Source organism: Astatotilapia calliptera, chromosome 3 (assembly GCF_900246225.1).
Source record: "Astatotilapia calliptera chromosome 3, fAstCal1.2, whole genome shotgun sequence".
Classification (NCBI taxonomy): domain Eukaryota; kingdom Metazoa; phylum Chordata; class Actinopteri; order Cichliformes; family Cichlidae; genus Astatotilapia; species Astatotilapia calliptera.
In genome coordinates this window covers 38,538,103-38,550,806 of record NC_039304.1, presented here as the reverse complement: position 1 = coordinate 38,550,806, position 12,704 = coordinate 38,538,103, and the positions used below count along the sequence as shown (strand labels likewise).

Sequence of the window (12,704 nt, the reverse complement as noted above, 5' to 3'; positions counted from 1 at the left end):
CTCCTCTTGCCTCCCTTTTCCTTCATCCACCTGCTGGCCTCCACCACTTGCTAATGTTATTGAATCTGTGGAAGCTCCGCGATAGCCACCACACGAAGTAACGAATAATGAGCCCATCTAAATCCCAGTAACGAGTAATGCGTTCCTGGTTTTGGCATAACTAGTTACCGTGCTCTTTACCACAATAATAACGTAGTTACTGTAACGCGTTACTTAATAACGCGTTAGTCCCAACACTGGTTGCCATAAAACCAAAACTAACACAAAATTAATTTTAAAAACTGACTCAAAACATTAAATTTATGGTGTTACTGCCATGCCAATTTAAACATATTGGAGAAAATGCAGACATGGTAACAGTGAGCCCTTACACCAGCGGTGTGAAACATTAGACTTGGGGGCCAGTAGTGGCCTGGCAAACACTCCAATCTAGCCTGTTGGACGACTTTGGAAAATGTGAAGGAGGACATAAATTTTTAACTTTTAATTGTATTTTTTTTTTTCTTTTAACAGATTTACAACTTTTCTTACCAATAAAGACCTGCCCCATAGCCGCAGCCTCATATGACACCAAAATGATGGTTTTGTAATTGTAAACACTTTCACTTTCTTTCATTTACTACAGCTGCATTTCATTGTCATGTAGAAAAACCGAGACATATTGTTGCAATTACGCTTCTTTTTCTTACATTAAGTTAATTCGTTGATTAATTGTGTAGTTACATTTCAATACAGTAGAAGAAAGGGGATTTTTACCGGTTTGGTCCAAACATATACATATAGTAGACTAGATGTTGTCTTATATCCTGCTTTATTTCACTTTGACCATGCGGATAATAATGCAAAGTTTAAACCTTAATACAATTTTAAAAAGTAAGTTATAATAACAAAGAAATCACCCGCTGGTAATGTTAGTATGAAGGGGCAGATTAGGATTAGATCTAGGCCAAAACCATAAATGCTTAGTTTATTTTAACATGGATTCTTTGGGATGGACTCTCTGTTGGAGTCAGCCTCAAGTGGTGATTGGAGGAACTAAGCTAAGAGCTAAGAATCAGGTTATCATGAGAGCAACAAGGAAAACTTAGGAAGGAAACGAGGAACGTGACGCTCATGCAGATAAATCACCCACGCAGAATATATGTGAACAGGGAAGCTGGGAAACACAGCTGGAGGGGTATGGAAAACACTGTGTGTCTTTGTTATCTTTATGACAACCATACACAGAGCGAGAACAGCTATGCCCAGCAGCTACCAGCCACAATGAAACCAACACATGTTCTTTTCTGTTGTCCTGTCCAGACCTTCAAAAGATCACAATCAATTGGAAGGAAGGTTTTAGGAAACAAACAAACAAACAAATCCTTACATGGTCATACCCACATGCCATCAGATTGTAGTTTTATTCTTGTAGACCTTTAAAACGGTTTTTATCAGATCAGACCTCACTTAACCTCTTTCTTTACAAACCTTTGGAGATGATTCCTTTCCCACTTTAGCTTGTGTTATCAGTGCCCATCAGCTAAGTGGAAAAACATTAAATAAGCATGTGGTCTGAGCAGATGCAGGGCTCTCTGTAACAGATATTAAAGCATGAGAAGGATGTGATTTAACCACTAGTTTTATGTACTCAAGTTCAATCTTACTGCATTGTATTGTTCAAGTGACCAGAGAGCCTAGGGATCCTTCTTACTGGTCTCCTTTCTACTTAAAAACTTTAATTTTTCTCAGTTCAGAACAGAACTCCTAATGATAGATTTTCTGTCTAAAGTATGCTAAACGCTACTTTTAACCAAAATTGCAGCATTAGCTCTATACAAAGCCACAACAGTTTAACACATCTTAGATTAACACACAAAACAAATATACTTAAGCCCATTTTGTTGTTTAGATACACAAAAAACAAATAAGAACAACAATCACAGTCACAACTTACATTTATTATGATCTAGGCTACCACTTGCTACAAGCTAACTGCTAGTAAACAATAACAAATCCAATAGAAATGGGCATCTTACAAGTATCCCAACAATAATGAAACAGAAAAAAGAACTGATTATGATTGGAAATGACAACTTAAATCTTGTGGGTTGTTATCAGACATTACACTTTCCAAACATGGCATACTTTCAGCCATATAGCTTAAAAGGTAAATCTTAAGGAGTTCAACTATGTTCAACTTAGATTGACAAATAGTTTTATGTTACATTACAATTTCCTTTATAATTGCTGGTATAAAATCAGCAGAGTGCTACAACCAATTAAATCTGATACATATTTACACCAACATTAACTCAAAAATATACAGACACCACTTACAGGAAAGTAATTCCTCTCGACAGCCTCAGACCTGAAACTTGAGGATGTTTTTAAATGTGTTTGTGTAAAAAACTGTTTGAATTATTTTATTGAATTATTTTGTCTTTTTTTTTTGGAATTTTTGGTTCCTTACTTTATCATTACTATAAATTTTCCTAAAGAAAATATTAAATTTGGAGGTTCTTGGTATAATTTCGTGCTCCAGCATCAAGCACATTATTTTTTTTTTTTAGATGCCTCTGATTTGACAAAAGAAGAGAAGGTTAACATATCTGAGGCACTGTTTTGGAACATTATTTTATTGTAACATTATATAACTACAAATGTATTTTTTCAGAAAATTTAGCGCTTGGGTCTCTGAGGTCCAATGGGTTAGAGTAATATTTGCACCTCTTGAGTGCTTCAGTTGAAAATCATCACCTAGTTTAACACCTGTAAAAGCTTATTTTCTTTTTTCTTTACAGGTTGAAATTGTGGAGAAGTGTTTGAAGATTGAGTTCAGTATTCCTTCTTAGTTTTAATTCAACGTTTTAGCTAATACAGGTTTGTTTGATAACTATTTTTCCTCTTTAGTAACAAAGTAATGATGTTATCTTTGTTTTGGGAATATGAAAACAAAACCTTTTCATTTCAGGTTTCTTCAAAATCTCAGCACATGAATACATGTGCTGGAGGCAGTTGCAGCAGATATGCATTAGGGATCAAACACCGGTTCTTTTCGTGGTGGTGCAAATGGGGTCAAACTGGATTTCAAAGTGGTTTCTGCTTGTCTAGACACAAATGAGGAAACAAGATCTGCACCACAAAGAGTTTCACTTCCTGCTGAGTTTGCCTGTCAGTGCAGCCTGGCAGGAAGCTAATTAGCATTAGCATGTAGAAACACTGTAAGATGTAGTGGGGGAGGGGCCACGGGTGTTGTCATGCATTTAACAAGTTATGTTATTCACCCCTCCCTTCATTCCACAGGTCTTCATTTTCTGTCTCTGAGGTAAGTCATTGGCAAAAGCAGCAACTCACTAGTCCTTAGTCATTCTTTCGGTTTGTCCACTTCATTTAGATCGGTGACACACATGAAGCCTTGCCTTGGCTGGTGATGCAGAGCCTGAAGACAGTCCTGAGGAGTAGCGAGATGAGGTTGCCGAGAAGTTGAACCGTGACACTGCAGCTAGTTGGGTACCGGGTTCTCGCAGTGTCCGGCAGATGAGTCCGTCCCCACAGGGACAGCGCTGGAACAGCTCCAGACCGTGGTTCCCCTTGCGTCGGTGTCGCGTGCAAACCTGTCCTTCACGTAGCACGGGCTTGCAGATGCGAGTCCAAAAGTGACGGGCGCAGCACAGACCGTCCAAGCAGTCGGATGAGCGCAAGCAAGGATTCCCGACCTGACCTGAAACAAACACACAAACCCTTAGAGAAACATGAAGGAGGCAGGGGGAAACATACTGCGGGTTTATAACACTAATCTCACTTCTGCCAGGGGATCCTTTGGCTTCCTGCCTCCCGCCTTTCTTTTTGGTGAGCGGGCTTAGCGCTCCATCAGTGTTTGGAATCCTCTCAGACACAAAGCCGTCCACATCAGGAACACAAATATCTGCCGCAGGAAGAACATAGAGATAATACACTTGATAAAATTTTAATTATGAATAGTTTATTGTCATTAATGTTAAACTGAAGTTTTCTGTAGAGGAGCATCTAAACTGTTGCTGCAGCGGTTGGTGGGGCAACACATTGTGTCCCTGAGGCAGGGCCTCTTCCTTCTGCGGCAGGTCTTGCAGTGGGAGTGGGCAGGACGTCTTGAGGAGGTGTGACAGTAGTTCCCCTCTCTGCACTCCAGGTCACTCATGCACTGGTAGACCTGCAGACAGACACACAAACATTATTACAGAGTAACAAATGAACCTGGTTTTCGTTTTGTAATTTAAGGTGATCTTTTCGTACTGGTGAAAAAATAGCATGAAATAACAAACGGAGGGCTTAAACTACTCTGACTTGCAGTGCCCTGAGCCACTTTATGTGAGATTTATACTTCTGGACTAAATCTACGCCATAGGTAAGTCTTAACTGCAGACCTCTCTGAAAAAGTAACTACATGTAACATAAACACAGTCTTCAAATATTGTGATTGGCCTGAAATCCGAATATGCATTTCTGGCTAGTTTTCCTCTGATTGTCAATGGATCATAAATGTCATCGACTCATTATAGGCTTGCATAGACGACATCATAGGCTCAACGCAGAATTATCAGCGTTTAATTTTGTAGCACTCTTCTAAAGTACACCTCAACATTATAACTTAAAACTGTACATTGGGGCAAAACAGTCCAGTTGATAAACCAAAGAAACCTTTTATTATCCTTCCCGATGATGTTGAAAGCCAAAGAAATTTTAAAACATCATCATAGTTTTTTTTTTATCACGAAAACCATCATAACAGCTGAGAAGTGCACCTGAAACAGTATCCTGCTGATAAAAAAGGCCAATGAACTTTTTGAAACAATGTGATGTTCTTGATGATAATGTTTAGAAACATGTAAATATTATAAGTGACTGGTAACCCAGATGGTACCTTTAATTTGAAAGTGAATACAGACTTGTAATATTCCCACCAATCAAATGTTTGAAACAACAAAAAAAGACCAAAACTCCTGTCAAACTGAAGCAATGTAACCAATAATGTTCAGTCAATAAAGCTTTTGAAACATTGCAACAACACTGCAAATAAACATTTCTCTCTCTCTCTCTCTCTCTGTATATATATATATATATATGTGTGTGTGTGTGTGTGTGTGTGTGTGTGTGTGTGTGTGTGTGTGTGTGTGTGTGTGTTTTATTTAACAATGAAAAGGACCCGAGTCCAAAAGTGCTTTGTCAGCAGCACATAACTTTACAGGGAGTAGGAAAGAGTCAACTAAACTAACGTTTTCGATACAACTAAAGATTAAAGGCCAATAAAATTTTAATGAGCTTTGTAACATTGTAATAGTTTGGTCAATAAAATTTACATATTAAAATACATCGTAACAAACAAAAATCCCCTGTCCATTTAGTTTAGAAACATTGTAGTTAAAAGTTTAGCTAAAGTTGTTAATTAACTTTAATTAGTAGTAAATTAGTTAAAAGTCATATTTATATATGTAAATAGTGAGATCTGTGGACTCGGTTAAAAAGCAGCTAAAAAGTCATCTGTTTAAATGTGCTTTTGTAACCAATGCTGTTTTGGCTTTTAAATTGATTAGCCCTTTGTTTTATCCAACTAGAAAGTTCCTATAAAAATACATTTTTCACTCATTTCTTACTTGCCATTACATTTGCATGAAGTGGGACTTTAAATTGTGTGAGAGGCAAATGTTTGATTTGATTGACTTCAAAGCACAGACTTGTTGAGACTTCTGTGAACCCCCTCAGACTGAAACACGCATCGTGGTAACAGACTCACCGTCAGGTCCACTCTCGGCTCCCACGCGCTCCTGTTTATCGGCAGCGCGTCACTGTCCCCGAGGATCTCCGTACTGACGGAATTCTGTCCGACGCGCGCCTGCCCGCAGCGAGAACACGCCAAAAGCGCGATCCCGAAACTGACCAGCAGCACCAACCAGCGGCTCATGACTGCAATCAAGATTTCATTAGACACTGTGAATAAAATCACTTCATGTACTGACATACCATTATCATCATCCTTTCTTAAACATACGGACTTTAATATCTCCACAAGAATAAACAAGAGACAGTAGCGGTCTAAATGTTTTCCATTTAAACCAGCAAAAAAATCACTCACTTGTCAGCTGTAGACTTTCTAATGGATGGAAGAAAATCGTCACAGTCCCGTGCAGTTTGCTGCTGCAGGTTTAAATTTCCCGTTGCTTCCTTTTTTTTTAAAAATTTAACCAACTCCCAGGAGCGCACGAAAATAAGAATAAGAAGACGAGCCTTCGCTTCAGTCCTGTCCTTCAGTGCAGGACAGGTGAGAGGAACCCGGACCCTGATCCACTTTATACAAATCCGATCCTCCCACATCCTTGGTCACGCGGAGCCCTAACCCGCCCCTGCAACGCTTACATCGATACCCCCACCCTGGCACCTGCATCCACGGCTGCAGGTGACAGGGTGACAGCGGAGGCACTGTTTAGCTGCAAAGCTCCATATGGTGAGTTTGCTGTTTTTGCCATTCAAAAGTCCCATTGAAAAACAGAAGTTTTACTGGGAAACCTGAAACATGGGGTATGGAAAAGTACACACACACACACACACACACACACACACACACACACACACACACACACACATATGAAATGAAATGAAATGCATATTGAAAACAATATCCAAATTTAAATATAATAATAAATACAAAAAAATGCTGTCCTTCTAAAATGTGTTTTCAGCAGATGTTTTAATCAAACTACATATCCATTCAATATGATTGATGGGGCTATGGATTAGGTTATCCTTCTGACTCACTTGTATGTGAAATTCCTTGAAGTGGTAGTGGTGAGGATCTCAGTAATCTGAGCTCTCATTTTGATATATCACTGAAATGGCAGGAAAGACCGACCGCTTGCACTCTTGTGTCTCCACATCAGTGGTTCTTTTAATAAAAAGCTCATTAAACCTAAATCTGGTGATAAAGTGACCAAAGGGCTTATCTTCAGGAGTAATTAACAGTGTGTAGGAATAAAAATATTTCAGCCTGAAGTGGAATTGTGACAACAGCTTGTTCATTGAGGCGATCGTGGCTCAAGAGTTGGCAGTTCATCTTGTAATTGAAAGGCTGCCGGTTCGAGCTTGGGCAAGACACTTCACCTACCGCCTACTGGTGTTGGCCAGAGGGGCCGATGGTGCGATATGGCAGCCTCGCTTCTGTCAGTCTGCCCCAGGGCAGCTGTGGCTACAACTGTAGCCTCCACCAGTGTGTGAATGAATAGGGGTATTGTAAAGTATATAGTAAGTAAACTATATAAACGCAATCCATTATTATCTCCTACACACACAAACCTTTTACTTATCTCTCCATCTCCATGACCTTTCTCAGACACATTTAACCTTTCCACACCTACAAGAGGAACAACACATGAGTGCGTGCGTTTTTATTGTGTTGATAAGATTGGATGCTGTAATCGTCAGATTAACACACCTACAGGATCAGCATTACACTCACACATCCCCTTACTGAAATGTCAGTTAGTCTACAGTAAATTAACCGAACCACATTAATAAGATGCTGTTAGCACACACACTTATGTCTTAAAGTGAAGCTGTATGCGAGATATCACTAGTCTAACAGACCTCATGGGAAACATTAAAAAAACACATTATACATACGAAGGGACGGGGGAGCTGGAGGTTCACTAACAGCAGGAGGGTCAGGTCTTGCATTTCTTATATTGATAAGATGTATAGAAGTATATGAAAAATTCAACACGTTCTCACTCCAAAAGCATAACATGCTACACTATGTGACAAATCGTCAGTATGTTACGCTTTCGGCCACCCAACACGTTCCTATGTTACACGTGCGGAAACAGGAATAAACATGAGAAGACTGAATCTACACGTGTACATTCATCTTACTTTCTCACCATGAATCGCTTTGGAAACACTTTCTAACACGATGTTGTGGTTAAGGTTAGGGATAAGGTTATCGTTAAGGCTAGGTTTGGGGCTGGAATACATGGCTGGAACATGTCTTAGCGTCGGGAGCATCATACTATTGGATTTCATCCCCAATCTGGAACATATCATAGGGATGCAGAAGGTTACCTTTCGCGTTCCCATGGGCCGCCTCGGGACATGACAAATCGTCGGTATGTTATGCGTCAGGAATGAGAAAACACTTCAGGTTAGTCTAGCCCCTTTTCCCTTCATGGAACAAGGTCTATCTACACCTGCCCACCAGCTCGGTCTGTGTTTTATTTACTACCTGTCTTGATCCCACTTCTGTCACTTTGATGTCTGGAACAAGGTCTTGACTGGATGGAAAGTGTTTCATGGTTGTCCCTGCTTTCTCTTTCTTCATGGGTTCCCAGTGAGGGAGTCTCTAGTGTTTTTGGCTTTGTTAGGGAGTACCAAAGTCATCCCACCTTCATCTCAGACTATTTTCTTCCATTGTGCTACCTGCTGTGTTGCTGAGGTTTTGGGGTGGAAGGGTTTGGCTCAGGCACTGCCATGTTCAGTTTGTCCATGGCAGGTTTTGTAGGTCTCCATGTCAGAAGTGTTGATGCAGTTTGGTGTGTCGGCAGATGTTTTCCTCATCTGGGCCTGATAATCACATCTGTATCTGGTTAAATGTGCTTATCTATCACACTGCCAATGTACGTGAAGGACTCTGCTTGTTCTAGAGGTTCACCCTCCAGGTTCTTGGCCTGTTGATGTTAATTCCCTGGAATGTAAGATAATCAGCAAAGTCAAAGTGTCCACTGGATCCCAGTCCTCTTTCTAGTGAAAGTCTTCATGATCCAGGCAATAACCGGCAGGAGTAAAACAGTGACCACCTTCCTGGTGAGTTTATGGTATCACTCACAAGTTTTCCTGAGTAAAACATGATGTTCATTCAGTCCCAGTAGAGCCAACATAACAGGTTAAACAGGAAATCCATATATCATAAATCCAATGCAGTTATAGTTAAAAATACAGTTCAAAATCCACAATCTGTGCCCCCCTACACATTTCCAGTGGGCCAGTTTAGAGTCTTGCTGGTCGATCCTGGTCTCTGGGCCTTATGCTTGACTCCACTGCTTCAGAGGAGCAGCCAGATTTAGAAGCATGAGGAAGTGGCATTGGAGTGACAAACGGTTAAAGTCCAATTAATTGAGTTCTTAATAAAACAGTTTAGTTACTCTTTGGAGATAATAACTATACACTAAGCACTATTAGGCTACTTCAGCTCAGAAACCAAAAGTAGGTAAATGAATGAAAAAAGACTCAGAGGAGTTGATTGTTATAAAGAAGTAAAAGTTTCAGAGAAACAAAAGACATACTAGTTTTTCTTGTGAAGTTGTTGTAGGTGTAAGGTAGACCCCCATCAGCTATTGTAGGGTCTACCTTACAATATAAAGCGCCTTGAGGCGACTGTTGTTGTGATTTGGCGATATATAAATAAAATTGAATTGAAGTCATCAAGTGAGCATTCATGCAACATATACACAGAAGAGGAGGCAGGTTTAGCGTGAGGAGGAAAAGAAAGAGTCAAACTTCTCTGTTTGTCTCTGAAAAAGTTAAACTGACCACACAGGAACAGTGAGAGGAGGACTCCTCGGTTTGATTCAAAGCTTTATTCAGAAATGAATTTCATGCTTTTACAAATGAGCTACATCTCTCTGATGTAGCACACAGCAGGAAGTAGTAGCTTCAGACACGTTGTTACTACAGGAAATATTCTGTGTGGTTGAGGCGACGGAGCTGGACACTATGAAAGAGGGAGCTGGGAGGTTAAGCAGCAGCTCAATTGTGATGTACTGTGTACTTCTACCAGATGACTCTCAACAAGAAAACTGTGTTTTATTTGTTGCCTTTGGTAGGTCATAAAGACAAATCTCTTTACATATTTGTATGAAAAAAATTATATCCCCAGTAATATGTTCTGTTGCATTGCTGCGCTGCTGCTGCTGCGCTGCTGCTGCTCACCGTTGCAAGTTAAAGCAACAGAACAATGACTCCACCCTTAGGATGACATCTGTAACTGCAACAAACAGACACGAGGGCCAAGATTAAACATGGTACTGGTTTTATTTACAGTGAGTGAATCATCATGTGTCTGTGATATCTGAGATCCTGCCTGGTTGAGCCCTGATGTTTTCTCTATATCTTTTGCTTTCACATAGACTTCTACACTTAACACTTACACACACTTAACAACAAAAACCAAACATTTCAACAAGAATCTGTAAGCATCTGGGAACTGAGGAGACCAGCTGCTGCAATAAATGTTATTAACCTTTGCCCAGTTAACCTAGTTATTTACAAAATGTTGCTTCAGGCGATTCTCCTTAGTAGTTTTGAACATTTTGCTGCCTCTCTCCTGACTTTTTTGTGTTGCTGCCATCAAATTCAAAATTAGCTAATATTTTTCTTTTAAACCTCTAATATGTTTTTAATGTTCTTTTGTAAATGAAATATGGATTTAATAATCATATTATTTTATAACTCTATCGTATAAACTCCTATAGAGGTTTGATAATTTGTATGTTTTTATTTGAATTGTACACAAAATTCCACCTGTTTTGGCACTGAGGTTGTATTGAAGTCCCATTTATCTATCAACATTACAATGCACTGTAGGTTAGATATATAAACAGAAAATATCAGAAAATTATGAAGGACAAAAGACAAACAACAGCCTCCCATCAGAGGACCAGTACCAGTACCAGCCCTGGCCATTTCACCAGCACTCTTAGAAATTTGAGCCCAGCATGTCTAATCTGTCCAAGATATCCTACAATAGTCACCTTGCAGGTGCCTGTGCTCGATGGAGAGTAACTGCACAGCCAGCAGCAACTTGTCTATACTCTGGTTTCCCATCAGGCTCATGTCAAAGACCAGAGGTTTATCCACATTTTGCAACTAACCATAAAGAGCTGCTGGCTTCTAAGTTTTCTAAATCCATTCTTTTGACACAGAGACTTCAATTACATCAACATGCAGGACAGATTTCAAGCAGGGTTAAGCTTGCTTCCAGAGAAAGTGGCCAGCTGCAATGCCAGTAATTTAAAATATGGTGTAAACACCTGATGAGAGAAGCTTTTGGGATAGAACCCTGTTTAAGTTGCAGGGAAAAAGCTTGCCTTACCTTTGGTTTAAATTTATCGCATTTTATCTTAAAAAATTGACATCATGCTATTGTTTAGATGTTTGCCTAACAAGTGAAATATTTACAGTCCAATTCTATGATGAGAAGATACAAATACTTTCGGAGTTGTAACAGCGCATCAAGCGTAAAACCTCTACCAAACCAAGGATGGTGCTTCCCACTGTACAAACTGCTTGTGAATAAGAGAACAGTCAAAAAATCCTTTAATGGGCAAGCAGTGCTCGCCTTGCTGGCCCTGATAGAGTTGATTTGGGTCAATATATCACTTATATAAATAAACAGTGGATTTAGACCAACACTAGCCCTGGTATCTAGCTCTTTTCAGAAGTTTCAGCAGCAAAAACTAAGAAAAACAATGGAATAGAATAACACAAAAATAACATAATATATACAATAGAATAAAATACTATGTTGTCAGAAAAAAATACACTTAGTGTTATTGCACATGTGTGGATGTCTGTGTTTGGTCAGCTGTGAAGTCTTTGTTGTGGAGTCTGACAGCAGAGTGTGCGAAATCTCTCCGTCCCACATGGTGGGTGCTGCAGGCTGCCATTGAAGGAGCTGCTCAGTGCAGTCAGAGTTTCCTGCATGGGGTGGGGGATGTTTTCCAACAGAGATGAAAGCTTAGCCACCATTCTCCTCTGCACAGACATCTACCCAGACATAAAACATTACATTTTATTTTAAGCTCTTTGACAAGAGCAACAATTACAAGTCCACGGAACTCTTGCAGGTATTTGATGGTTCAGTTGCACACTATTTGTCCTTGTTTAACCAGTGATATAAAATGATAATTTACCAGGTTTATTACTATGGCTATTTCACAGTTTTTTGTACTTATTTTACTTCTTTATGTCTGTCTGCAGCCTTTGTGTTTTTTGTAGAAACTTTACTTCACTTTTTGGTTGTTATAATGTTATTGTGTTGGTTCCGTCATTTTTATGTCTCCCCAGTTGTTTTTGAATGTTTCTATTGTTCTGTGCCTTTTGTTCCTTCATTTTAAAGGCTTGTTCGTCTAGACCATGCCTATTCAACTACGAAGTTAGTTGGGCCAGACTTTCAAACCGAGGAATTTATCTGGGCCAGATATTTTTTTTGAAGCCAGTAAGCAGCAGATCATGATCAATTTCAAACCCACACAACTGTACTGAAAAACAAGTTTTTTTTTATTCCTTTTCCCCTGTAAATATGGTGACCTCTCACAAATGCACACCAAAAGGTCCATTTAAAAAAAAGGGAGCTGTAACTAAACAATTTTTTGCACATTTGAAATAATAATAATAATAACAAAAAACATTTTGATAATTCCCTTTCAAATTAAAATAAATATTTCGCTGACCACTCACTTTTCCTGCCATGGATGGAGCCCCATCCGTCACAAGTATACAGACACGCTTCATATCCAGACCATTTTCCTCAAAAAGAGCTGAAATCTTCTCAAACATCATTTCGCCAGCTGTGTGTCCCTCTAACGGTAGTAAGCCGAGCAATTTCCCATCCAAAAAACGGACATATACGCACAACTGTGCATTATCAGTTCTGTCAGTGATCTCCTGCTATAGACATTACATCAGTTTTCTTCAGGTCA

At 39.5% G+C, this 12,704-nt stretch overlaps 2 protein-coding genes across 3 annotated transcripts in view; one reads left to right on the top strand and one right to left on the bottom strand.

Moving 5' to 3' along the window:
- LOC113019455 (deleted in malignant brain tumors 1 protein-like) overlaps positions 1-12,704 on the top strand; it is a 616,212-nt gene that overhangs the window by 444,920 nt on the left and 158,588 nt on the right. The gene's annotated exons all lie outside the window — the stretch shown is intronic.
- LOC113019484 (dickkopf-related protein 2-like) lies at positions 2,866-6,183 on the bottom strand. 2 transcript variants are annotated; one of them, XM_026163241.1, is made up of 5 exons: positions 6,092-6,183; positions 5,753-5,922; positions 4,015-4,171; positions 3,785-3,907; positions 2,866-3,703 (listed from the first exon to the last, which is right to left on the bottom strand). In XM_026163241.1, the coding sequence occupies exons 2-5, from the start codon at positions 5,918-5,920 to the stop codon at positions 3,369-3,371; spliced, it is 783 nt and encodes a 260-aa protein (XP_026019026.1). In that variant the 5' UTR covers positions 5,921-5,922; positions 6,092-6,183; the 3' UTR covers positions 2,866-3,368. The 2 variants fall into 2 exon arrangements, with proteins under 2 accessions (XP_026019026.1, XP_026019024.1); XM_026163239.1 differs by having other exon boundaries at positions 2,866-3,907.